Below are 27,684 nucleotides of genomic sequence, written 5' to 3' on the forward strand. Positions count from 1 at the left end.
ACTGTCCTCCCTCATCATCCACCCCCCCCCCCCCCCCCCCTTTTTTTTTTCTCCCTTCAGAAACCAAAGCAGAGAGACTGGCACCCCCCTGATGGCTTCATCCTGGGCCTGTGGACTCTAATCCTCCTGGTGTTTTTCAAGACGTACGGCATGAAGCACCTCAAACACATCTTCTGAGTCCTCAGCATTCTCACCGCTGGATATCAGAGGACACAAAGCTGCAGATATGGAGCTTTCGCTGAAGGGATATTAGAGGAAAAGGTGCGGGGTGTGACAGGCTTATTTTTCCTGTAAAGTGGAAAGGGATGTTTAGCACCACAAATGCTTTCCCAGGAACTGTGTGTTGCAGCTGGTGCCCCCTTTTTTTGTTTTCTTTTGGGTGATTTCTTTCCGTTGATGAAATGTAAGCATGTGTGTGTTTTTCCAAATGTGACAAGGGACAAATACTTCAAAGTCATGCATTGGATTTGCAGTTCCTCAATACCACGGACATTTTACATGTTGTAGGTGTTTTTCTTGGATTTGTATTTATTTATTTTGGTGTGGAAAGTGTCTGCTTTGTCGAGCCATTCCATTGTTAGTCGTTACAAAAAATGCACTGAATTTAGTCTGCAGATAATTTAATGTATTTCTGAAAGAGCGCTGCTCTACATATTTCAGTAGCGGCGGCAACCTTTATTGTTTAAGTGCTACTCAGAGTGTCTGCTCGGTCAGGAGAAGGAAAGTGTGTGATGAGGGCGGCTGATTGGCTGTGAGTGGGCTGTGAAGAGATTACTATTTAATGTCTCTTGTCTATATACATTACACCCCTTGACTGTCATATCACGCTCGTGAAGGATAACAATCGCACGTAATCCCATCTCGCCCGATGGACCCATCCACTTTCCCATTCACCAAATTGCCCTCCCTGTGGAAACATCCATTAGCTCCCCAGCTGGGTACTCCGCTGATTGTATTCTGGATGATGGACGGCTATTTCTCCGGCCATTCCACGCCCGGCGCTACAGCAGCGATAAGTGAGTGATAACCTAGTAAGCGGCCGGCCGTCCTAAATGAATCTCCTCGGTGCTGTTTACCTCCTTTTGCCCCTCTCTCTTCCCCTGCATGTGTAACTCCTCTGCATTAGGCTCATTGTTGGAGGGAGTGACTGATTCTCAAAGCATACGGATTGAACCTGCGGTAGTTTGTCTTTGCCCCTCGGTGCGAGGATCATCCACTGCAACTGTGCTCTGCAGCTGAAGCAGAAAATAGATGGGATTGGAAATGAAACCATATGTATCAGAGGGCAGCTGCTGCGTCAGCCACCTAATACCTTTTCTTATGTATTATGTATGCAATGCTTATTTCTTCTTCCTCTCCGTGTATAATTTCCTGTAATCTCATTCTGCCTGGTCCCCTTTCCTAGAGAGCAAGATCATTTTCGTAGCCTGATTAAAGATGAAACACTAAATTAAATGAATGCTTTTGCTGTTGTTTTCCTTCCATTATTAATCTTTATAGAAACACATGATCTGATTCAACTGTTAACTGTAAGTTTGAGAAACCGGCTCGAGATACACTTTTTGTTATATTCCATGGAAAGCTCTTAACATCCCGATAGCAATGAATATCTTAAGTGTTTTGACAATAATCCATACAAAAATGTCATCTGTGGAAGCCGTAGTGCTGTAAAAAGCACGACCAATCATCTGAGCCGGGCCGGCTAAAATAACTGGATGGCCTACCTGCCTGTCAGCCTTCTCTCTGCACAAACGTATCTCGTGCCCTCATTGGTCAGGTGCGCGTTCGTGTGTGTTGGAGGAGGGGCTCTGTAAGGAAGTGGCAGATTTTTTCCGGTTGTGTATTTTCAAATTCTAGCGCACTCGAGCTAGTTTCTCCAAAATGACTACCCCACTTTTAAGGTATGCCCAGCTCAGTCTAAACTTATTTTAAATCACATATAAACTTAACATCTGTAAACTTTAAATTTACATACCGCTTGGACATAATCCCCAGAGAGGCTTTTAAAATGTAGTTTTCTTTGTGTTGCAGTCTCGTATTTCACAAGACATTGGACCCCAGCCTCTATACACAATCTTAAACAATACGCTGGCAGCAGATGCAATAAATAAATTAGAGCTAACCTATCTCAGATGGATTTGTTTGTTCTTAAACCCACTTCAAAATCAACTCAATTTCCTCTGCGCCTCTCGTTGCTCCTTCAGCACTCGCAGACGGAATTGAATATATTCTCCTTTCAGCCCGGTGATGTATTCTCCTGTCTCCTCTGTCACTATAGATTCAAAATGCTAATAAAGATCTGTGTCTGTTTTCCTTCACACCTGATTTAGTTGGGAGAAAACCCAGTGACAGGACAATATCAGAGCAGCCACCTCCAAAGAGACGCAGAAACTAGCAGTGGAAGCAGGATGCTCTGAATGTGTCACACAGGTTGTTCAAACGACAATCTCTATCACCAGTGAACACACACACACACACTTTGCTTGTTGTCTTTAAAGCTGAACAACATTGACATTTAGTCCCATGTGGCAGCCCTCTATATTTAATGATTCACGCACTAACACAGAGAAGCACACACATGCTGTTTGGAGACGGTGTGCGCCTGACAGGTTGTCCAATTTACAGAACAACTCTAGGATTTCCAGCTGCTCTCCTGTCAGCCAGCCTTTGAAATGTCAATCATTCCCAGCAGTGATGATAGTAATTTTAGCAGTCAAAGATTCTCCTTCTCATCAGCAACAATAGCGGCAGCATATATAAAATGCTCTGTGGCTCTTGTTTAGTGTGGGTTTGAATTTAAATATTTGTTTAGCTCAAACTTGAGAACAGAAATAAAGAACAGGAGAGAGTTCCACATTTCAGTGAAGCCCGATATGAACAGCTTTATGTTCCGAGTCCAGATTGCATTGTTTTATTAATGCAAACTCAATTTTACACCAAGAACAAACTAAGAAAGCAAAGAAGATCCAGCTGATACAAACATGTGGTTTTTTAAGCACACAGTAGGAAGTCATTTTGATATGCTGGAATGCCACGATGAATATTAAAATGCATGAGATCTAAAGTTTATGTTTGGCCTTGAAAACAGTAGTTTTAGTAACGGTGCTATATAGCAAAAATCTACGTTCAGTCTCAAAAAGTGACACCAAAGGCCAAATGGCCTTGCCCCTAAAATGACAAAAATCCAAGCCTGGTTGTGATGCCATAACGAATAATAAACTCAATTGCTGCTCTGTAGAACATTAACATTTATCCACTCCATGAACCCTGAGCCTACGCAGAAAATGCAGGCGCTGGCTTATCTTTGAGCATACCTGATCCACCTGATGGGCCCAGCCTAACTGAGCATCAAAATAAATCTCTAAATATTTCAAACTTGTAACCTGCTCAACTCCCTCCCTGTTGATAAGGACTGGGCTGTGATCACCTACTGACTTGGGGTCAAAGATCATTTCCTTTGTTTTTTTAACATTTAACACCAGGTTGAGCGCCTCACACCACTTCACGACCTCTTCAATCTCAAGTTTATAAATAGAAATGTCTGAGTCTCTAGTCAGTAGACTAAGTATGGCTGTGTCATCAGAAAACGTTATAATGTGGTTGTGTGTGTGCTGACTCCTACACTCATCTGTGTGTGAAGAGAAGAGGAGAGCTAAGGCAGCCTTGTGGTGCCCCTGTGCTTTTGACCTGTGTGCCAGAGAGGGTCGAGTTTACTTTCACCTGCTGCTGTCTTTCAGTTAGGAAGGAGTGATACCATCTGATGAAGTAAGGATTCACATCCAGCTGTTTGAGCTTTTTAACATCATTTGGAGAAGAATAGTATTAAAAGCAGATGAAAACAGAACAACTCTGGCTGCTGCTGTTCACGACTGTGAGACCTGGTTAAAAGCTCCAGTAGGTGTACCTTGACTTAAATTGAAGATATTAAAAATAAAAAGCCTACATTTTCATCTCTGTTCATAAGTCTTATGATATTATACTTTATTTATTTTTTAAATATTTTTTTTATTGAGTCAGGCATAATGTGTTTACATTCATACATTCAATATATATATATATATATATATATATATTTTTCCCCCCCTTCCCCCCCTCCCGGTCCTAGCTAGTAAATTAAATAACTAACTAAATAAATCGATACATGTATAGGTAAAAGTAAAGTAATGTAGAAGATAATATTAAAAGAAAATTAATAGATAAGGGAATAAAGAATAGTAACAGTAATACATGCACCCATATACTCACATATGTATACCCACATATAAACATACACATGTGTGTACATACCCACACACATGTACAAATGCACATACATACACGTACCTACATACATACATGTATACAAAGACAGAACAAATGAATAAAAGAAAAAGAAAAAAAATATATAACAAAGAAATGATACTAGTATAAGTAAGTATATGATATTATACTTTATAATGAGAAATCAATCCTCCTTAATGCACGTTAAGAACATTTTATTGATCTGTCTCACTATTGAATTGTTTATCATCCTTTAATACATACTTGTATTCCCTTTATCATACTCTGATGTTTGCTTGATCTGTGTTACCTTCAGTTTATGAGGCTGTACTTTTTCAAACACAAAAGAGATGGTCCAGCACTCAGCCATGAAGTCGGTCAGATATGTTTTTAGCTCGTGGGAATAATGGCCTTGTAACGCTGCATGTCTTTCATTATTATTTCAGTGTGGCACAGCCTGATGTCACGAGCAGACAGGGAGACAGAGATTGAAAAGTAAGAATCACAGCTGCCGTCAGTGGAGGGTGAAGGTGAGTCACTGGCCTCCCCTCCATGTTTCATCTTCATGTCTGAGGACACACACACACACACACACACACACACACACACACACAGACACAGACACAGACACACACACACACACACACACACACACAGTTTCTATTGAAAAACTACTGAATGCAGTACCGTTAGTAAACATGTTTTATTGAGTGGAATGACACATTTTCATCATTTGCAAAAAAATCCTATTAACAACATTGGTGCTTAATTATTAGTCAATTAGTCCTTCAAAAGGAAATACATTTTTAACAGTTGAGTGACCCTTTGAAAGGCATATTTGACATTATGAGAAATGGGACTTCTTAGAGTACAGATTGATACCACTGTCATGTCTGTACAGTAAATATGCAGCCGAGCCAGCAGCTGGTTAGCTTAGCTTAGCATAGAAACAGAAATGAGAGCCAGAGACCGTTGTGGAAGACGGACTTAAATCATATATCAGTTCAAATATAAATACCATAGTCCTAAAAATACTCAAATATATGTTCAGAATCCAAGATGTTACTTAACTAGTTTTATCAGCAAAATCTACCTAAAGTATCAGAAGTAGAAGACAGCGATCTGCATGATGGCTCCTCTCAATGTGGTAGGTATTTTATATAATTCTGTTTTTATAACATACAAATACATGTGACAGTATTTAAGGGATTCATCAATGGAGAGCCAAATTGAGATAAGCGTCAAATAACTGTAGTGGAGTAAGAATGACTTTTCCCTCCCTGGAATATAAGCAGAAAGTAGTATAACAGAGGAATACTCTAGTACAATTTTGACATACTTGTACTTTACTTATGACAGTACTTAGTTCATATACTTGGTTATATTACACCACCATCCAAAGATCACGAGGTAGTACATTATATATTTTAAGTTTTATCTTTAGTATGTGCTGTTTTTCTTGGCTGGGACTAAAAGTAGTCAGGCATGTAAAACCCCGGTAAAACAGCCAATGGACTTGTCTTTCAATTTTCACTTCATGCTAAGCTACTGTAAGGATCTGCTGGCTTCAGCTACATTGTTACTGTACAGATACGAGAGATAAGTCCAAATGAATATCTGCACGAAGAGAGTAACACCAAACCTTATATTTTCTGTTATACAAATGGAATATCTTTGGGTTTTTGTCTGTTTGTACAAAACCAGCAGTCTGAAAATCTCACCTTGGGCTCCGGGAAATGGTGACTAATTTCTGACATTTCAGAGACCAAACAATTAATCTAAAATAAAAAATAGCTTGCAGCCCAAAAAAAGACAAACTGTGAGTGTGTGTATCACTCCGCTGATACACACTGCGGTGCACACAGATGAGTAAACAAACAAATATCTTTGTCTCTCCTCGAGCAGCAGGACTCTCAGTACAGTATCATCACTCCTGCAGCTCTGTGTGAGCGCCTCTGTGTCTGACCCGCGGCATTCCTCCTCTCATTACTTACATTACAGAGATGAGGGGGAAATCAATACGGACTTGGGACCAGAATCATTAAGATAAGCACAGGTCTCATCACTTTCTGCAGACACCTGATTCTTATTCACGGAGGAGAATATAGAGGAAGGGCTAGTCTACAAGCCGCATGCACTCCATCAAATGAGAGGAGAGTGCTACACAACACAATCGAGAGCGAGAGACGAGAAGACGGACACATCACACACTCATCAGTTTAACAAAAAACTGCAATTTTCCTGCGAGGAGATTCAGGCCGCAGATGAGCGCTGGAGAGTAGGATGGATGGCGCAGCTGCTCTCCATTTTAATCTCCCACTTGTCGTGTGTGACATGGCTTTGCATTTACACGGAAATCTGGCTTGTAGCTTTATAAATTGCACTATTAGGTGCTGACAGGAGCCCACAAGGCCTTATGATACATACGTACGGGCCAGGAGGCACACACACACACACACACACACACACACACACACACACACACACACACACACGAGATAAAAGCTTCCGGTTAATAGCACACGCATGTCACTCAGCCGGGTCGGGTGCAAAGTTTGACTTGTTTGAGACTTGTGAGTTTACAATGCACACATCTGAAAGGTAGTCAAAATGAAAGTCAGGGAAGTGATTCGTACCGGATTTGTTGCACGGCACAAAGAATCGGATCCAACTTGACCTCTTCACATTTTGAGTCCAGCGAGAGAATTATGGTGATGAATCAAACGCTGTGGCTGTGGCGCAGTGGGTTAGTCCGTTGGTGTTCGGATCAGGGGAGCACAGGTCTAACAAGTAACATGTAATGAATCATACTTGGACTTTAACTACTATTACAGTTATTCATCTGGCACTGTCTCCAGCACCACTTAGGTACATTGTAATGGTATTTTTCTTTCTGAGCACTTTGAGCCTTGAATTCTGCAAAGGTCCTTCATCCAGCAGAGGCTTTGTGGAGAGCCCAAACTCAAGTTAGTATCCGCTACGATCCCTCAGGTACACACACACACACACACACACACACACACACACACACACACACACACACACACACACACACACACACACACACACACACACACACACACACACACACACACACACACACACACACACACACACACACACACACACACACACACACACACACACACACACACACACACACACACACACACACACACACACACACACACACACACACACACACACACACACGAGGAGGATCCACAGTAAGACACTGCATGCATTGAGAGTGTGTAATGATGTTTCTCTTTGTATAAAATCACTTTACAAGGTTGTACAATGGATGACCAACTTTGAACTGAGTAAACCGAACACACTGCTGGAGCTGGAGAAATGTTCGCACCAAACATCCAGCAGGACACTTCCCCATCTTTAGTCTTTTCCCCAGATGAACCTCTCAAGTATTTTTCTCCCTCCCAACACAGCTCACGTCTTCTGGGGTACCAGGGGCGCCGCGGTGGCTGTGGCTTCTAGAGTCTGGTTGGCTGGGAGAGGAGCGGGTGTCCAGTCGGGCTGGTAGAAGTGGATGTCAAAAGTCCGAGCCCACTTAGCAAAGACCCTCTTCTCCGTGATGAAGCGGTGGTGGCTGCCCCGCCGCTCGCGCTCATGGGAGATGTACATGGCGCACTCGTCTGGACCCCGCGGCTCGTAGTAGTGGTACGGGACGGAGTGTTGCTGCGGCTCCCTGCAGAAATACAGAATAATTATAGTGGACAGCTTTTCAAAAGGTGTTTTCTTGTATATGCATTGTTTTCTTTTGCATAGTTGCACCATCAGCCACTACATAGGACCCTATTGCATCATCCCATACACTGCCCCTCAGTGGAAAGTCAGTGTAAGTGCACGATACATCTCTCTAAACCAAGATGGACGACAGAAAGCCACATGGACCAAGTCAACCATCTATATCTTGCCAATCCTTTTATGAAAAGCGTCCCCTGCAGGTATAAAAAATGTGGTGACATCAAGTAACAACTAAGGAATCATATAATTCATAAATTATCAAAGTATTGGGGGGGGGGGGGGGGGGGCCTGGCACCACTTGAAAGACACGGTCACCTTTAGTAGCAGAGGGGGTTGACATTTAAAAAACGCTTTATGAGTCACTTCAGCTTCAGTGTTCTTCATGTATTGTTTAAAGAGGTGGACTGATTTGCATTTATTTGTTCGTCTCTGCATGGATTACGTAACCACATTTAATAGCTTTTTAAATGCCACCTGCAGCTCATGACTAAATGAAAAAGACAAATTAAGAAACAAAGTTTAAGCATGAATAATGAAAGTTAGGACAAAAGAGCCTCCAATATTCACACGTTATCACATCATGTATGAGTTCTCTTCTTACATCGGGTGGTCCATACAAAGATGTATTACTAATTGCTACCCTGCTGCCTGATTTCAAATATTTAAATCCCACTCCCCGGGATACTTATCATGCACAAACTCTAAAACTATATATGTGGCTTTTATTCTTTCGTTAATCTAGGTATAGATGACTATTTCTTATCAATGTTGATTCAGTAAAACATGTTCTGACTTTTTTCCAACCAGAATATGCACCACACATGCATACACGACAAAAAGTCACAGTATAGTAGGTTAAAACATGTCTAAAATGATGGAAAATGTCATTATCTACATGTCAAAAAAAGTTTCTTAGTGTTGTAGGTCGAAAACAAATGTCATAATATAGTATGTCATAACAAAAATAAAAAAGGTATCGTAATAAAATAAAATGTAATATTGGATTTAGTCAAAGTAAAGTGTGTCTGAGAAAAGTAAAAAGGTCAGTATAGTTTTCAGATTGGAAGCTACAGTAAGCTAACCCAGCTACGACCTCAGGCTATTCCACTACCCAGCATGCACCAGGCTGATGTCCTCTTGTGAGCTCTTCTGTCCGACCGCTGGAAGAAGCACAGACTTAAAGGTCCCCCATCATACTGTTTCTCATCAATATATTATAGGTCTCAGATACAAAACATGTCTCTGAAGTGTTTGGCTCCAAACACCAAACAGATCATTGCAGCATTACCCATAATCCCCTCTGTTTCAGACCTGTTTCAAAAGTGCTGATTCTCTGTCTGTTACTTTAGATGAAAATAAGGAGCCCCTCCCCATGCCCCTCTGAGAGAGATTTGGTTACAAAGAACACAATGGTAGTCAAGGAGGAGAGGGGGGGGGGTTACCTTGGTTGGTGATTGGCTAATGGTTACACAAGCCAAAACATCGTTATGACATCATAAAGTGGCCAAAATCTGATCAGCACATTTTCAGACAGGTTGTTATATAAATGGATCAGGACAAAAAGAGAGAGAATCTTTTTTCCTGAAACTTTCAGAGTCTCTTTCCACAGAGGGGACACATGTTGATGTAGAAGAGACATGAACAAGTGGATTTTGCACAATAGGTGACCTTTAAGGAATACTACCATTTTTATTTTGTCTTGTTAGTTTCTGTGTTACAGAATGACAGGAAATGATCCTTGTTGTACTAAAGTCCTGGTAGAGTATGTCATAAAGTAATGTAATTAAAATGTTATGCTGTAGTATGTCATTAAAAGTCATGCTACATTAATAAAAAGACAAGTCACTGCATAGTTGTCTACCCTTCATTAAGAATTTAAATAATATAAAACGTCGATAAAACACATTGTGATTGTCAGCTGGATCACATCCAGTAACATCTGCAGACTTCACTTGTAACAACTTATAGTGATTGCCAAATATGAGCTTAGACAACCATTTGTTCAGAGAAATGAACCGACATCTCTTTCCTCATTATAAGATTGGACTTGTGCCTATACCCAAAATGATTTAATCAATCAGCAGCGGGAACAAAGATATACTGAGCATTTTACAGTTTGTTCTTTTTTATTGAGAAATCTAATAAGATTTGTTCCTTGTCCAATAAAATCCCCCAATTAAAGCGTTGGCTGAGAGGAAAGAGACGTGAGCTGTAATTTCAAACCATTAAACTCGGCTAATGAGACGCTCGTTGAGTTTGTTGCTATAGGAGCAGGACAGTCCCCCTCAGCTATGTATCCCATAATCCTTTGCATGTGTGCTAAAGCGGAGCAGCGTCATGGTCACGTTATTGTAACCTGCTCAGTGAAAAGAGAGGGAAATATTATTTTGTTCTGAGATTTATGAAAGGTAAAAAGTCCCCTTTTCTTTTTTCAAGATACTCAGTGGGAGAAATATCAGTGGGTCTGACGTTGGATTATTTTATCCTGGATTTTGGTTTTGTGTTCACTCTGTTTTAAAGTAAGTTTCATTTTGTTTGTAATTGTCTGATTATTTCCATTTCCTCCACATGGCCCGTACTAATAATGAGAACATCTTGAGAGGTTTTATTTGGTTATAATGGCTTCCCTGTAAAGATGGTGTATTCTACCTCCAATAACAGAAACATTAAAAGCTCCTTCATGAGTCAACAACTTCCTGTTCTGAGTATTTTCCCTATAATCAAGTTGAAAAATATGAACACGGTAATAGTATGGTACGTTGAAAAATCCTGAAAACTGTATGTCAAAAAATCCAAATAAAAGTGGTTTTATAGACTGTTAAAAAAAGTTTGATATTTCTAAAATGTTGAAAAACAAGTTGTAGTATAGCGTGTCGAAAAATACATAGTTTAGTATGTCCAACATTTGGAAATAAAGTCATACTGTAGTTAAGTATGTCAAAACAAAAGGTCACCGTCTAGTACGTAGAAAAACAAGTTATGGAATAGTACATATGTCAAGATTTAGAAAAAAAGTCATAGTACAGTATGTGGACAATTTTGAAGAAAAGTTATTGTAGGAGCCACATATGAAGCCATTTCTGTGTTTGTTACGATACATGGTTTTTGAGTCGTGGGGCGTGTCATTGGATTTGTGTGGTGACGTTTGTGCTTATATCCGGTTGCTTTTACCTGCGCACTGGGTAATAGATGGGGGAGTGAGCTAGAGAAGGACAATTTTTGTTGACCGCACGCATGCACGTACGCACGCACGCACGCATACATACAAGGATACACGCATATGGATATGGAATATTGCATTTTTGCTTTGGAAATAAAAGGTCAAACGCATACTGTGTTGGAAAGACTTAGTTTTTGCGCGTCCACAGTGTTTTTTCTCTTGTTTAGTCCCTCGCGGCACTTTGTTTAAGATTACTGCCGCAATAGTTATAGTTATAGTTAAATGTCAGAAAAGTCTTAGTAGTCATTCTAGTATGACGAAGAATATCAGAAAAAAAGTCATAGTGTAGTATGTTGAATTTTTTGTAAGTCATGTCAAATGTACTGCGAGCTGAATCTCTCTTCAAGGCTAGAGGGAAGCCTGTCAACACAGATATGACAGAAAACGTCATTCTGTACACAGTATGTTGAACAAAGCTTCTTCACACACTGTGCAATGATGTGGCCATACAGAGGAGCAGAGTGAGGCCCCTGCTTTCGCTTTTATCTCACATGCACACAAATACTAAAACTCTGTGAGAATTATTCTTCATTTTTACTAATCTTCAGGCAATTTAAGCAATCAAATCATCTCCAGTCACAGTGACATTTTATCTATCACCTGCCTGAATACATTTAGTTTTAATCTTTCTTATCGGAGCGATGTGCTGCTGTGAATTTTTATACACTTAGAGCGACTGCATTTAAACCTCTGCTCAGAGATGGTAAAAGTACAGACATTCTACACTCAAGTAGAAGTACAGATACTCGTGTTTAAAAATACTCTGGTAAAAGTACAGACTAAACTTCTTTACTCAAGTAAAAGTAAAGAGGGCTTTGAAATGTACTTCAGTAAAAAGTACCCATAACTAGCAGCTGTTTTAAAGAGTACCTGACCTCCCTTTATATTAATAGAACAATAATGTCTTTGTTAGCTAATGAATGTTTCCATGGTGACCAACGGCAACATGACAACGTTTTCATTGGTCCCTCTTCTCTAGAGAAGACCAGGAAATGATGGATACACGGATAGTGTTCAAATCAATAGGCACGCAATGACTTTAAATAATAATGATCAGGCCACCAAACACACATTCAGACTAAAGGAACCAGCCTGTTTGGAAAATGTAAGAAGTAGAAAGTTCAGGTATTTGTGTTCAAAATCTAAGAAGTAGAAAGTACAGGTATTTGTGTTCAAAATCTAAGAAGAAAAAGTAAGAAGTCGTCAGAAAATAAGTATTGGAGTAAAGTACTGATACTAGACAAATGTACTTAAGTACAGTAACGAAGTATTTGTACTCCAATACTTCCCACCTCTGCCTCTACTATAAAAAGCCTCAGTAATGGAGTTATACCTCATTCACACCAATGCAACTCCGGTTCAAGCTCCGTGCTAGAGCTTTTCAGGTTCAGAACCGGTTCTTCGGTTTAGCTCCGGCTCTTTTCACACCGCCCAGAGTCCGACTGGTGCTGCGTCGTTGCGTCATCGTTTGCGTCATGACGTAACCGTTTGCGTGCCTGCTTCATAAAGCCAAACCGCGCGGAAACCTCTCACAGCTGACACCGACAAAAACAACAATGGCCCATTGTGCTCCAGCTTCCTCTGTCCCTGCCTCGACGTAAGCGTGACGTATGCGGTGCTTTTGCTCTGGCCGGACAATTTTTTGGTGCTTGAAACGAACCGGATTCCGGAGCTAAGAGGCTGCTCCGCTGCGGTGTGAACAGGAAAACCCGGTGCTTTTCAAGCTCCAGCTCCGAACCGGCCCTGAAACACCGTTGGTGTGAATGAGGTATCAGAGAGCTGATGGTGTTTCACATGCAGCTCCACAGCTCACCTGCAGAAGTCGGGGGCCACCATGCCGTACACGTTGATCCGGTCACACAGCTCCAGGGCGATGGTCATCGTGAACCAGCCGGTGCTCAGCCAGGAGTTGGAGACTCTTCTGCAGAGGAAAGAGGATCAGGCAGTTAGATGGATTTCATGCGTGGGAGATCACGAGGATTAAAAATGTACCTCGTTGGATTTTTTGGAATGTGATTAATTGGGATAGATATTTAGAAAATCTCACATTGGCAAATTACGGCAGAATAAAGATTTATCTCGATCTAGAGGTCAATTTTTCTGACTGCAAGATCATTCCTCGCAGCTTCATTAAAATACAAATCTATCCTACGTATCGATGGATGCAAATGAACCCTATCAAATAATCAAACCCTCAATCAGAGAGCAGTCTTGATTTGCATGTGGTGCAGAAAGTAGAGAGGACAAAGCTTCAGCTGCAGAACCATCTGCTTCACACTGGAGAGTTTTCAGTCTAGCCCCGAAGAACTGAGCAGAGTTTTCTGAGAAATGCTGTTATGAAAGAAATATGAAATTATTTTTACATTGCATTAGATAGTCTCTCTATATTTAAATGCCCATCAGAGAGACCCGTCTCATAGGGTTTCTGTCAGATGAGGTAACATAACAGTCTGACTATCTTGCATTTTTCAAGAATCCCTTGTTGGTTTTGAATAGATTTAATGGGCTCCAGCCATACAACTTCAAACACCACTCCTAATAGGACTAAAAAAAACATTCAGTTCAAAGTAAAATACTCAAACTAACACTAAACAAAATAACCAAAACTTTGATTCTGGGGATTTGACAGAAAAATGAATAAATAAGCCCAAATCAAAGTTAGCTGAAATACGCAGAAATGAGAACATGTAGAAATATAAAAACACACGGTTTAACAGAAGCTTCTGTTATTCAGGCTGTGGAATAAAAACACTTTCTCTTAAGGTCGCCTTTAGAGGGTTTTCAAGTTAACTTTCTCACATTTGGGACAAGCCAATGTATTTAGGGTGTGTTTTGCAGAACTGATGATTAACCGACAGCAAATTGCCTTAATGGCCTGAATGGACGGCTAAAATGTTTTCGTTAGTCCGTCAACTACTTTAGTCCAGACTGAAATATATTTACTTTTAAACAGATTTCCATGAAATGATAGGCAGATATTCATGATCCTCAGGGGATGAACCCTGACAAACTTGTGGCTCACATTTTGGTTTTGGGTGAAATCACTTCATACATATTGAATGTGTGACCAGGACATTTCACAATGGATATGATGGATAATCAATGACCATAGAGAAGACAGTGTATCTTTCATTGGTGAACTCAACATCTCTTATCTAGCGCCATCATCAGGTTCAAACTTAGATGTTTCCCAAATCTTTGGTTTGTGACCAAATAGATCACCCCAAATACATTTGGGTTGAAGTGTCTCAGGGACACAACGACATGCTGACTGCAGTGGGGTTTGAACCTGTGACCCCCTGATCCGAACAACAACGCTCAACCCACTGCACCACACGCCCCCACAGCTATACACTATACATTTCAGATTCAAACCATAAACTGTAATCATATTTTTTTGCTCGCAGACAATCACTGCAAGCGTTCTTCAATTAAATGCGACTTGTAACTGGAGTTAAAGTTGAACGCTTTCTGAGAGGCTGTAGTACGGGGTAGAAAACCATCAGCATGATGACATTACTATGAGCATGTTAACATTTAGCTCAAAGCAGAGCATGGCGTCTAGCTCCTGTCTCACAAAGGAGGAAAACTTGATTCTGGTCGGCTCGAAGCCACGTCTGTAATCGCTGCCAAGCACAGTCATGCAGGAGGTTTAGCTGCTGTGCACTTTTGGAACAATCAGCATTCATTAAATACATTTATAATTTCCAAAAATGAATCACAACTGCTCTTGTTCTCTCACACACAGTGTGACATATTAAAAGTATGAGCTGATATAACACTATTCAGCAGGGATGAGTTTGAATCCTTCAGCTGAGTCAGCCCAGCTGTGGTCCTGTCACGCTCAAACAAACCTCACTGGGAATATGCCAGGGGACCAGAGGAGGTGTTCAGGCATCCGCTATCAGGTGTATTTTAAGATGGCATCTTTGGAAACGTCCTTACAAAAACAAATATAAGTAATGCCTGCAGCCTTTACTTGAAATGCTGCAACAGATTCATAAATCCGAAATGTGTTCTACTTCAAGCACATCATTTATATTATGTGATCTTCCTCATCAAATATTTAAAGAGGTAGCAGGGCCACCTATAGCACATTGAGTCATTTATAAACGTAAGTATCAGATTGGCCGAGACTTTAAAGAAACGTTCTGGGACAAAGAACACAAAGAGATAGCTTTATGGTGCAGAGCCAACACGTGCGAGCTTTGCCAGATGACAGAAGAAGTGAACGTTGATGGGGAAAAGAAGAGCAGGAAGTGATGGGCTGGCATGTGATACTATAGGCTTTCCTTATGAAGATGCTGTTAACTAATTATGTGTGTTTGCAAGATATTGTTAATTACAGAAATCTGAATTTTCACTTTTACAGTTGACCTTGTTAGGCTAGTATAATGTTGACTATGATCGTCTTAATCCACAATACTTACATTTGGAAATTAGCACTAAACGGTTTGCAGGTTTTTGGTAATAAAATTAAGCATTTTTTGGGTTTAAACGTTTTTTTTTTTCAACAGCTTCCATAACATGTGACCCAGTGACTCTAAATCAATGCAGCATGGTATTACAACACTGGACTAAATAGGATTAGGAATAAAAAATAGGAATAAGGATTTGTCTTCGTGGTATGATGAATATTTGTTCTAAATGTCACGGAGATCCGTCCAATAGATGTTACGCTTTTTCCATCGTGAACAAGTGATGAACAAACAGAGAAAAAGACCAAACGATAAATAAAGCCAAGTGTCAATCACAAGTTATTTTTCATCCTACCTTTGCTTTAAACCAGGGGTGTCAAACTCAAGGCCTGGGGGCCAAATCCGGCCCGTGACTTCATTTTATGGGGCCCCACAAGAGCTTTTAAAGAATATAATATGTTTATACGGTTACATGCCGATTTACAGAAGCACGTTGCCCATAAACTACATGTCCCACAATGCATCTCAAATTTGACTTTTTTCTCAGAATTTGACTTTTTCTTCAAAAATATGCCTTTTATCTTAGAATGACATATTTTTCAGAATCTTACATTTTTTTCAAGAATGTGGCTTTTCTTTTTAAATCCTTTTGTGACATTCTCACTGAAGAGACTTGCAATTATTTGCCCTAGACTTCTGCTTTCAGACGTAGTTAATTATGAAGTTATTACCCTATCCGATAATGATCCAATGCAGAGGCAATAATGTATATATAATATAATATAATATATATAATTTAATATAAATATAATACATACGTTTATATATATTAAATATTTATATATGTATTTTTATATAGTCTTAAAGTGACAACCGGCCCTTTGAGTGCAACCATAATGCTGATGTGGCCCATGATGAAATTGAGTTTGACACCCCTGCTTTAAACACTTTAAACCTGCGTTACAATAAGCTTTCCTGGTCATCATTTGTTTTTGAATGCTGTAAATAGCAGCGAGGAGGCAGAAGATGAAGTGCAGTTTGACAGATCTGCCGTTCTCTCGACCACCTCGTCTCCCCGCTGCTTTCAGAGAGCTTGCTACCGCTCCTCGTCTGTTCCCACACACACTCTGCACAGACACTCTCAGCATCCACAGCAACTCAAAGAAACAAAGCTCGGCCTGTTAAGAAAAGTGTTGACAAGAACAACCAGGCAGCTTTCTCCTCACTCGGTTGATGAGGGTGACACATTCTGAGTGGAGGTTAGCCTGGCTGCTTGTGAGCTGTTTCTCTTATTTCTCACAGAGGCAGCAGCGTAGGGGGGACAGACAGACAGAAAGCTTTTAAATAGAAAGCCTGTTGAGCATTTGAATTCTGAGCATTTCCCCCTGCCTAAGGAGAGGCAGATAAAAACCACATCTTCCTGGGACACTTTAGAGCAGGTAAGGAAATGTTAAGAGCTTTTTTTAAACAGATATAATAAAGGACTTTGGTAACAGACATACTAACAGTCCACTACCTTTCCAAATATGACTATAATCTGAATATGATACAGGACAAGTAAACAGTATCATCTGAATATGATACAGGACAGGTAAACAGTATCATCTGAATATGATACAGGACAGGTAAACAGTATCATCTGTGAGGATGTTCTGACTGAGTAAAGCCTAACACACATTATTTCGATGAGGGCTGTGTTGATATTAATTTGATTTCAAGAGTATTCTTTGAACTTGAACAAAGTGCATTGAGAATATGAAACTGAATTTGGCTATTTAGCAACAGTTTGCAATAATGGAGTAAAGACAGTCTAAACGTCTGGTCGGAAAGAAACACACAACTGCTTAAACATTACGAAATACTTCATAATCAATATGTTGTTCCATATTTGCACATTTTGCATATAGAAGGTTGTGTCCAGTGGTGATCATTACTGGTGTGAAAATGTAATCTTGATCAGAGTATACACGGCTGCATAGAAAGGAGAAAATGGATTGAATATATATTCGCATAATTCATTTAAACAATTTAGTTAGAATTTTGCCTTGTTAAAACGGGTATATTTTGTGTATGTTATTTTCAATACCTCTGTGCTTTCAAGTTAATAGTATTAGAGAAATTATGCTAAAACATGTATTAAACACGTGTCCTATATTTGTATCACTGTGTTACATAATATTTGAATAGAAGATCATTTTAGGTTTTCACAATACAGTAGCTTTCATGTCATCGGGTACAACTACTATGAATCAAAGCAGCATTACATAACTATACTGGACGAGTAGGACAAACCTGTTTATGCGATTTGAGTGCTTCCTCTATTTTATACGAATAGTGTTTGGAAAATCTGTGGCTAAATCAATGCAGCCTTTATCAACTGGTCGAGTAGGACACACCTCTTTTTAGTGGATTCTAAAGCCTCTTGTGTATGTAAAATTCAGTAACAAGACCAGAGTGAATGTCAAATATCCAACGTAAAACTAACTGATCCATTGTGGCCGTTTTTGAGGGAGTGTTTAATCAGAATACATTTCGGAAACATTCGGACACTGAAATAACAAAGCAGATCGTGAATAGAGTGCACTGTGTAGGAGGTGGGGAGCGATTTGAGACACATCCTAAGTTTTGTTCTTTTTCAGCAGTCAAGCAAACAGCAATCGTCTTCCCCTTCCGCCCCACTCCGACCTTTAATACAACAACATTGTGTTTGCTGGAGAAGAATATCTCCAAATGGACACATCCTGCTGCTTTACCGTGTGGCCAAACAACACCCAAACCCTCTGAATCAATATGTGTGCTCTGCACCGACTGACAGGGTGATGAATAGTGATGCCGCACTTTTGTCTGATTTTCATATTTATTAACGTCTGTGTGCTGGGGACAAACAACAGTGTCTGACCAAAGTGATGCTATCGCTGCCCGAGCACAGACTTCTCATTTCATTTCATTACGACAGGACCCAGGTTGTCTGGAACATGTTGATTTGTTTTGATATGCAAACACAGCCCTGTGGCTTTACTATGACAACAGCACACACACACACACACACACACACACACACACACACACACACACACACACACACACACACACACACACACACACACACACACACACACACACACACACACACACACACACACACACACACACACACACACACACACACACACACACACACACACACACACACACACACACACACACACACACACACACACACACACACACACACACACACACACACACACACACACACACACACACACACACACCAAATTAGAAAACTTCCAAAGTTCAAAGCGCAACATGTTGTTACCAAGCCGTCTTTGGTGGATGCGCGGAGGTCTTAGTCCGGAGGCGTGCAGCTAATCTTCCTGAAGAAGTCTTCCTCTTTTCCTTGTTTATGAACATGCTGATGAATAATGTGGTGTGAAATGTCGAGCTCTTAGCTTCAATGGCTGTCTTTAAAAAGGACTGGAAGCAAGCTGTGAGTGGGAAGAAGGATTTATCCCGGCGAAGGAAAACGTCTCCTCTCCTCGTGTTTACACAGTTCTGAAAGTCTAGCAAAAGTTAATGAGGAGTTTAACTGTAGTCTGATCCTTGGGTGTTCAAATCGTATTTCTATTAAAAGAGCGAGAAAAGAGTGCTCGTATCTAATAAAGGAGATGGCTGTTTTCATAATATTGACGCTGAAGTTGATTGGCAACAAGACCCAGCAGGCATATTGTCATTTACTTTGAGAAAAATAATCTAATAGAATCAAATTAGTCAAGAAGGGTAAATCTTTCTAATTATGAAGCTCATGAGAGAAAGAGAATCGTGCTGCTCTTTGGTTATTCTGTTGTTTTATTGTGATCATTTCTCAAGAGCAGGTGTAGTTTACTATAATGGTGTTTATGTTACCGCTGTGAGGTAAAGTTCAAACCAAGACGTTGAAGCTGAACACCTGTCATCATAATAAATGCACCCGGACACCGAGCTTAATATTAGTTTAAAAAAGCAGATTCTTTGTTGTGAAAGGTCTTCTCGTATTAGAAGAAGGCAGAGGCACAGTTTATTTACTAATGACTGCTTTGATTAGAAGCAGTTTGGTGTTGATTACTGATTTATGGTACTTCACTTCTGTATCTACGTGACTCTCAGGCCGCTTTCCTTCTGATCACAGCTCCCGTTGTGTTGCATTGCTCAGGCGTGAAAGCATCAAGAATAAAGCTTACATTTCTTTTGTTTTGCAATCACTTCTCACACAGCGTTTTTGTACTTCTTAGCCAATACAACCATATTTATTTGTATATATTTTCTAGTGTGTTTTGCTTTACTTAGCTGCAGACTTCCCTGCTCCTGGAATGCTTTGTTTTATTAAAATATACATATATTACAGGCTATTTTTTGTTCTTTACAAGTCATTCATTGCTTCAGGAAAGATGTGTAACTAAACATCTCACTTTTATTCCAAAAGATGGTGGATATATATTCCTACATGCTCTGGGCCTGTGCTCAGAAGGTGCATCCACACAGGTAATGTATATTCTTTGGGCAGCAGATTAGATATCTTTTTTTCTTTTTATCTGTTAGTAGTTTCCTTCAAATTGTAGAATCTCCAATTTACTTTTATACTACTTTAATAAAAAACAACGACCTTTAAAGGTTACTCTTACACTTTGTTGAAACAAGAAATTATGTCTTTTGAAAAATGTGTCATGTTCTCCAACTTTTAGAAGATACCTATTCATAATTGACTCTGTAGAGTTTTCTAAGTTTAATTAAAGAAGCCCTGTTCTACTTTTTGGGGTTTTTCCCTTCCCTGTAGTTTGTTAAATACGTTTGTGTGGATGGTCTACAAAGGCTACATTCCCTGTGTTCCCTCCAGAGGGACTTTCTCTCCCACACACTCCTCCACTGCCTGAAACACCTCCATTGGACTCCTAAGTTTACTTCTGTGACATAATGACATCACTATGTTACACTCACACTTCTATTGGCTAGCGCTCCAACACATTATACGTGATAGGCTAAGGGGCGGGACATCTCTAAGCGGTTGACCAATGACAACAGAGCCGGTCAGCTAACCAATCAGAGCAGACTGGGCTCTGGTTTCAGACAGAGGGTGAAAAGAGGTGCTGCAGCACAGGCAGTATGAGAGAAATAAAGAGCTTTTTGAACATTAACTCATGGAGACATGTCCCAGGAGAGGCACAGCATACTGATATGAACCTGATTTGTAAATGTAAACTCTACAGTCTATTGTTCTCTGTTGAATACGAGGCCTTCTGTTGCTGCTCTCATTCTCCTTTTTGACCTTTAAAGTCACCCCAGTTTAGTTTTGCAGGAATGTCAATGCTTTAGCTGGCATTTTTCATCTTCTTTTCAGCATTTAGATTTACTTTTAAAAGGGTCAAACTGTCTTTTGGTAACTGAATGAACCTGACACCTACACACTCTGTTCCAGCACTAAACTACTTTTCCCAAAAGAATCAAGTAGAAACCTTACAGTAAAACACAGCGAGACTGTAAGTGATTAGAACAAAGCATTATGGGAGCATAAAATGATGTATATAAATAAAAAGGGAAAAAAAGTAATTAAAAAAGCTCATTTGCCTTTAATCATCGGTTGAGGCTCATTCAGGCATGGCAGTTGAACACAGAGGATGCAGGGGGACACCAGTTTTTAATTTTCCTCTGCCAGCTTTATGAAAATGGGTGGATGTGACACCATCCCACACCGTCTTAATTACGTTTACTGAAACGGAATAACCCATAATTACAATTATCGGGTTGCCGATCGCACAGTTGATTACCCAGAGACTCTGCTATTACTGCAGCTCACACAGCTTCGCAGTCCTGGAAAAAACTATAGGGCTCGTTCTATAAATGCGTTAAAATGTTGTTATTTCATGCCGAAAGCTTCCTTTAAACTTTTATCCATCATTAAAATGATTTAAAAGCATTGAGGCTTTCTTCCTCTCTCTTCCCACGCTCCACAGAACTGAAATGACCTCAAATAAGCCCCACGGATATTAATGCCAAATGCTATAAAAAAGATAACAGTACATCAGAAGCCACTTGCTCCCTGTAAACATTTAACATGAATGAAGAAGACACAGATCCTGAAGGAGGTCTTGGCCATTCAACAAATCCTCGACTCGACATTTTCCCCCTGACATCTGTCTAAACGCTGTGTGTGTGTGTGTGTGTGTGTGTGTGTGTGTGTGTGTGTGTGTGTGTGTGTGTGTGTGTGTGTGTGTGTGTGTGTGTGTGTGTGTGTGTGTGTGTGTGTGTGTGTGTGTGTGTGTGTGTGTGTGTGTGTGTGTGTGTGTGTGTGTGTGTGTGTGTGTGTGTGTGTGTGTGTGTGTGTGTGTGTTATAGCATTTTCATTAAGTGCTAATGGCCTCAAGACTGAGGACTCAGCTTGGACTCATTACATCTGAGCCCTCTAACACTGCTTGAGAAAAGACACTGCAGAAACTCAAAAAGACTTTCTAAATCATTTGTACATCACACGTAAACAAAACATTATTTCTTCTTTTCATTGCAAGTATATTTCACATTTACTTTGAAAATGTTCCCTCGGTGAAGTCCCAGCAGGAAACATTAACTTGATACACTTTCATTACCCAATGATGCCTTTTGAGTTTGATTTTCAAAAACAAAAGGCAGATGGTGACGCACTGGCGTGTTTTGCTGCACTTATTTTCACCCTCTGTCTGAAACCAGGGCTGCTGTGATTGGTTATCTGCTTAGAGATGTCTCACCCTTTGTCTATCATGTATAATGTGTTGGAGCGTTAGCCAATAGAAGCGCCAGTGTTACATAGTGATGTCATTATGTTGCAGATGTAAACAATGGAGCTGTTTCAGGCAGGGGGGGGGGGGGGGGGGGAGTGTGTAGGAGAGAAACTCTGGGGTTTTAGTCTTTGACCATTGACATGCACAAAAAGCCTACACAACACACTACAGGACATGGGACAACCCCACAAAGCAGAATAGGGCCTCTTGTGATCTAATGGCAGGACAGTCTAAGATGTGTTTCCCTGATGTCAGGTAATATCACATGACACTGGTTTTAAATAGAAAACTATCCTTGCGTTCTATATGTGAAGCTGCCTCTAAAGTTTTATGTTAGCCGGCTTGCATGTTGCACTTTGAGTGTTTCTTCACCTTGGGGCGAAAAGTGAAACCATTACATTCAAACCATGAAGACTGACCACTTCAAGAAATAGACTTCTGGAGCCCTGAGGAGAAACTCTTATCACACAGCCTTCCAACTGGACTAATATCAAACCAGACTGTGAACCTCACGCTGCGGCACATTCCTGCCTCCTCTGGCAGGTTATCTGAGCAGGAGCTTTTTGGCCAAATCATTTCCATAAAAGCATCATAAAAGTAAGGTCATTTACTAAAGAATTGTGGCACAGAGAAATATATACTGGTAACCAGATAGACAGAAATCTAACTGTGCTTGGAGCATGGATTATATTAATAGGCTTGAAAATGCTACACAACAAGATACTCTTATACCCAAAGCATTACCACCATATAACCATGTCACTGTTATTCAAGTCTCCAAAGATTAGATTAATTATCAGTTCATCTGTACGAGAATACTTTCAAGGTCACAATACTTCAATACCATCTTTGTCACTAAGTTTACTGAAATGACTGCGTATTATTTTTCGCCATGGTTGTATACTTATTTGTATATTTTATTACTAATGTGTGCTTTACTTTTTTATTATTTCACATTTCATTTATTTTATTTTCTTACCTGCTATTCAACGTTTGCTGTAACACGGTAAATGACCTCGCTGTGGGACTGATAAAGGATTTCTGATTCAGTAGTAGGGATCATTCAGTAAAGTAAAAAAAAACACATTTTCCCAAAGCCCTAAGTGAAGAAGCCAAATTACATTTATTCCAAAGACTCCCAAATCACATTGGTCAAATAAAAGGCAGCAAATGCTCACACTGGAGAATCTTGTACCAACAGATGTTTGAAATATTTTCTTTATATGTTGCTAATCCTCTTACTTGGAATATGAGGACTGATTTTCTCACAATCGACGAATAATGTAATCGAATCATTATTTGAACACGCTGTCCACAATGCACCTCTGATGTCCCCCAAAACTGAATGCATTCCTGTATTTGACATATCACTTGAGCTCATCATGTTAATGTCACAGTTTTAGCCTTAAAGGGTGATGTGCAATATACATATATACCTAGCTGCTAAATCCTCAGAACTGTTACAGGATGTGTATTTTGTAAATGTTGTTATCTTTAATACTTTTTATGCATGCTTCTTAGGTAACATTAAGCTGTCTTTGGCTCTTTTCTGCTGTAACAATGTACACGTCCCCTCAGTGGGACTAAATAAAGGTATTCTGACTCTGAACTCTCCCTCACCTGTCCTTGCCGGTCTCCTTCTTGAAGAGCTCGTCAAGCCGCAGCATCTTCTGCCAGGAGATGATGTAGACTTTGAGTTTAGGCAGCATCTGGTTCATCAGCCTCAGGTTGTTGTACACCAGGCCCTTCCCGTCCCTCCTCATGTAGCTGCTGGGGCCCCAGAAGATGAACATGGTGTCCTGGCTGGCGTTCAGCAGCTCGTGGCGGCTCCTCAGGACGCGCTGCATGCTGGAGTGAGCGACCACGCGCAGGGACGTGCGGCGGCCCACGTCTCGGGCGAAACCCCGGGCGGTGGGAGCGTCGTTCATCCGGATGACACACTCTGATTGGTCGATTTCTTCCCCCCGACCTCCTCCAATCAGGTGACCCGAACTCGTCACCAGGGCGCAGGTCTTGCAGTGCATTCTGGGAGGCTGGGGAGGGAAGAAAAACAAGATTGAAGCAAACAGAAAATAGATAAGATACGATAAGGATAAGATAAAAAGTACTTTATTGATCCCAATTTGGGACATGTTTGCGTTGCAGCAGCTTAAAAATACATTGTACAATAACAATTAAAAGAAGTATGTTGGGAAAATACTGAATGTATTCTTTCAATATCAGAGTAGCACATGATGACAAAGGTATCCCAACTGTAGCTGTGTACGTAACAGGATGTGTGATTACCTAGAAGAGCATCAGGACTGTTTGAGGCATATGATAGCTATGTGATTAACATGATGATTCAGCCTCTATGGAGAGAGACATATGACAAGCATGATCATTTCTGACGTGGAGCTAATCTGAAGTAAACATTGAATATTGCTTTCTATTCCTCCATCTTGTGACTGTGTAACTCCCTCTCTTGCATGTCATGTGAAGGACACTGTTCAGGAACTAGTTGATGCTCTGTATGTGATGACTACTACTTCTTACAAGGATAATAAATACATGTCTCCTGATTATTGAAGCTCAAGCCGGTGACGAGTGATATTTTTCTAACATTAAACATTCCAAAATGTAAACATCTCAATAGAAATAAAATAGCATTAGAATCAAAAGTTGAAAATATACATGTTGAATTACAAATGTACAGTAACATAGAACTTTGTTTTGCAAATATGATGTTCTGTGAATTGAAATGTGTGGCCTCTTTATTCCCGGTGGAAGCACTCGCAGCACTGACAGCTGAATTTTAAGTTTGTTCTCCATATTTTCAGTTTACTTCCAGAAGTCAAAATTGCTCTGAAAGTTGTGTTTAGCCCCGATTTATACAGAAATATGCAAAGCAGACAGGAAAGCACACCTAAGGGGAGTGTGGTAAAAAGCCTCGCTGTGTGTTTGAGGAAGAAAATGCTTTGTTGACAAATGGGTAGTGGCAGAGCCTCCTGGGGATGTGTAGCTTGTCATATTACTTTTGCGATAGGTAGAAACCCCGGGGTCTTACAAAGGATTCACCTTACATCTTTCTCCCACTCACACACTACTGAGGAATGTGTGTTTACCTCAAAACAACAGGCCGGGTGCACAAAACGCATGTTGAATTCTTATCAAATATCAAACTAAAGTACTCAGCATACTATATCAAACTCAGCAACTCTAGAGGAATATTGTGGAAGATGTTACTGATAATAACATCACATGATAATGATGTGATGTTATGAACTGAATATCTTCTGGTTTCAGAGTCTTGTTAGATAAGAAAGCAAGCATTTTCAATTTAGCATAATGTTTAATGTCCTGTCACATTTGTTCTGGACTCCATCCTTAAGTTCCACAAAAGATCAAATCTGATAACTATAACAATATAGAAGTATTGAATTGTGGGTATTATGACATGTTTCACTATTTCCTGACAATTAATCGACTAAATCCATTCAACAAGAGTAAAGTTTACACATTGACCAATAATAAGAACAAAGTATCAGCCCATCATCAGAAGAGTCATTTTATTTGTTTCATTTTATGAAACAAACTTTATTTGTTTTTTATAAGGACATCTTGAGCGTTTTGTTGGATTATATGGCTATAAAGTATTACAAAAATACAGTACAGTTATATGTCATCATGTTGTTGTTAAAGACCCCGCCACAGATTCAACTACACAGGAAGTCAAGCTTCTGCACACATACATATGTATTATTAAGAATGTGCTTTTTTCTCTCTGTGCATGAGCATTAATGATCTATTTATGTAAAGCTGCTCTGCATGTTGTTAGTGTGTGTGTGTGTGTGTGTGTGTGTGTGTGTGTGTGTGTGCGTGTGCGTGTGTGTGTGAGATGTTATTCCTCATGTACTTTTGATGCATGTGGGTGTGTCTCTGATTCCCCCCCCTTGCACTGAGCAGCAATGATATGCAAACCAGGCCCTGCAGAGCCCTTTAATGCACCTGAACTATCTCCCCAGCAGAAGTATGATGTTATTTACATTCTTATAGCCATAACAAATTTACATTTCCGTGGCATTAACAAGAACAAATGATTATAGCTGGATGTGAGTGTGAGTGTAGTAGATGGGAAATGCGTCGTTATCACCCTCATCTGCTGACTTTGACTTAGTGTCAGATCACCAGACGAACGGCCTCATCTGGCTAATGAGACCTGGAGGAGCGGCGGCACAGAGAGGAAGGTGTGAAAGAGAGTGAAGTAAAGCGATAAAAACAAAGAGAAAGAAAGTCTGGCTTAAGAGAAAGAGATATATGGAGGCAGTGAGAGCCACCCCGGTGCCGTAGTGTTTGATGAAATGTCGAGCTAATGAGGTCCTAGCGGTCTACACCATCACCAGCAGCAGCAGCATCCATCCATTCCTCCCATCTTCCTCCCCTCTTCCTCCCCCTCCTTCTCCCACCTGGCAGCCAATCTGGTCACAGAGCTGCGGCACCAGTGGAGCAGGTCAGAAAACCCATTTTCACCCGGGGGCTTTTAAGTGGCTCCGCAGACGCTATTCTCTCTTCCTCTGTCTCACGGAGAATTTAAGTGGGGCTTCGCTGGCCAGAATTGGCCTCTTCAGGGAGCTCCATCAGGCTATTACTGAGAAATAGGCTGGATGTCTGGACTAGACTCCCTATTTTAGCCGGAATTACGTGAGCCATCCAATATGGAGGTTTGGTGTGAGGCGATGGAGTCGATGGAGTTCATCTCGTTCATTGCCGGTGCACAAGAGAATACTAAAGATTGGATCAAATGTCTGTTCAAATAAAAATCCAATCAAATATTATTTATAGAGCCCATTATCACAAAACCCATCTCAGAGGGCTTTACAGAGCAACAGATATGAATGAAAATGTAAAATGATGTAAGAAAATTCTAAAGATATGATAAAGTTACAAGATGGAATGTAAAATACAAACAAAAACAGTAAAATTAAACATAATATCTAAGAATTACACTACATTTAGCTGACGCTTTAATCCAAAGCGATACTTACAATAAGTGCATTCGACCAAGAAGATACTTAAAACAGAATCATACAGCTAAAACATTTCAAGTGCTACTCAACTGGCTTTAGATAAGCCAGCCCTTTATTAGTATATAAGTGCTTTGTTAGTAATTCTATCTCTCGAAGTGGAGTCTAAAGAGATGAGTTTTCAGTCTGCGCCGGAAGACGTGTAAGCTTTCTGCTGTCCTGATTTCAAT

General features: G+C 40.3%; 2 protein-coding genes across 3 annotated transcripts in view; one reads left to right on the forward strand and one right to left on the reverse strand.

The window, feature by feature from the left end:
- Positions 1-1,455, forward strand: part of pigk (phosphatidylinositol glycan anchor biosynthesis, class K) — a 38,779-nt gene extending 37,324 nt beyond the window's left edge. The window contains exon 11 of the mRNA XM_079651942.1: positions 61-1,455. Coding sequence (XP_079508068.1) covers positions 61-177 — 117 coding nt within the window. The 3' untranslated portion in view covers positions 178-1,455. The remainder of the gene's footprint in view (positions 1-60) is intronic.
- A 3,492-nt stretch (positions 1,456-4,947) lies between these two features.
- The window catches only part of st6galnac5a (ST6 (alpha-N-acetyl-neuraminyl-2,3-beta-galactosyl-1,3)-N-acetylgalactosaminide alpha-2,6-sialyltransferase 5a), a 52,876-nt gene continuing 30,139 nt past the window's right edge, over positions 4,948-27,684 (reverse strand). For both annotated transcript variants that reach the window (XM_079652565.1, XM_079652564.1), the window contains exons 3-5: positions 24,072-24,484; positions 13,059-13,166; positions 4,948-7,966 (exon numbers count right to left, since the gene is read on the reverse strand). In XM_079652565.1, coding sequence (XP_079508691.1) covers positions 7,708-7,966; positions 13,059-13,166; positions 24,072-24,484 — 780 coding nt within the window. In that variant the 3' untranslated portion in view covers positions 4,948-7,707. The remainder of the gene's footprint in view (positions 7,967-13,058; positions 13,167-24,071; positions 24,485-27,684) is intronic.

This window comes from Notothenia rossii (genome assembly GCF_949606895.1).
Source record: "Notothenia rossii genome assembly, chromosome: 9".
NCBI classification, from domain to species: Eukaryota; Metazoa; Chordata; class Actinopteri; order Perciformes; family Nototheniidae; genus Notothenia; species Notothenia rossii.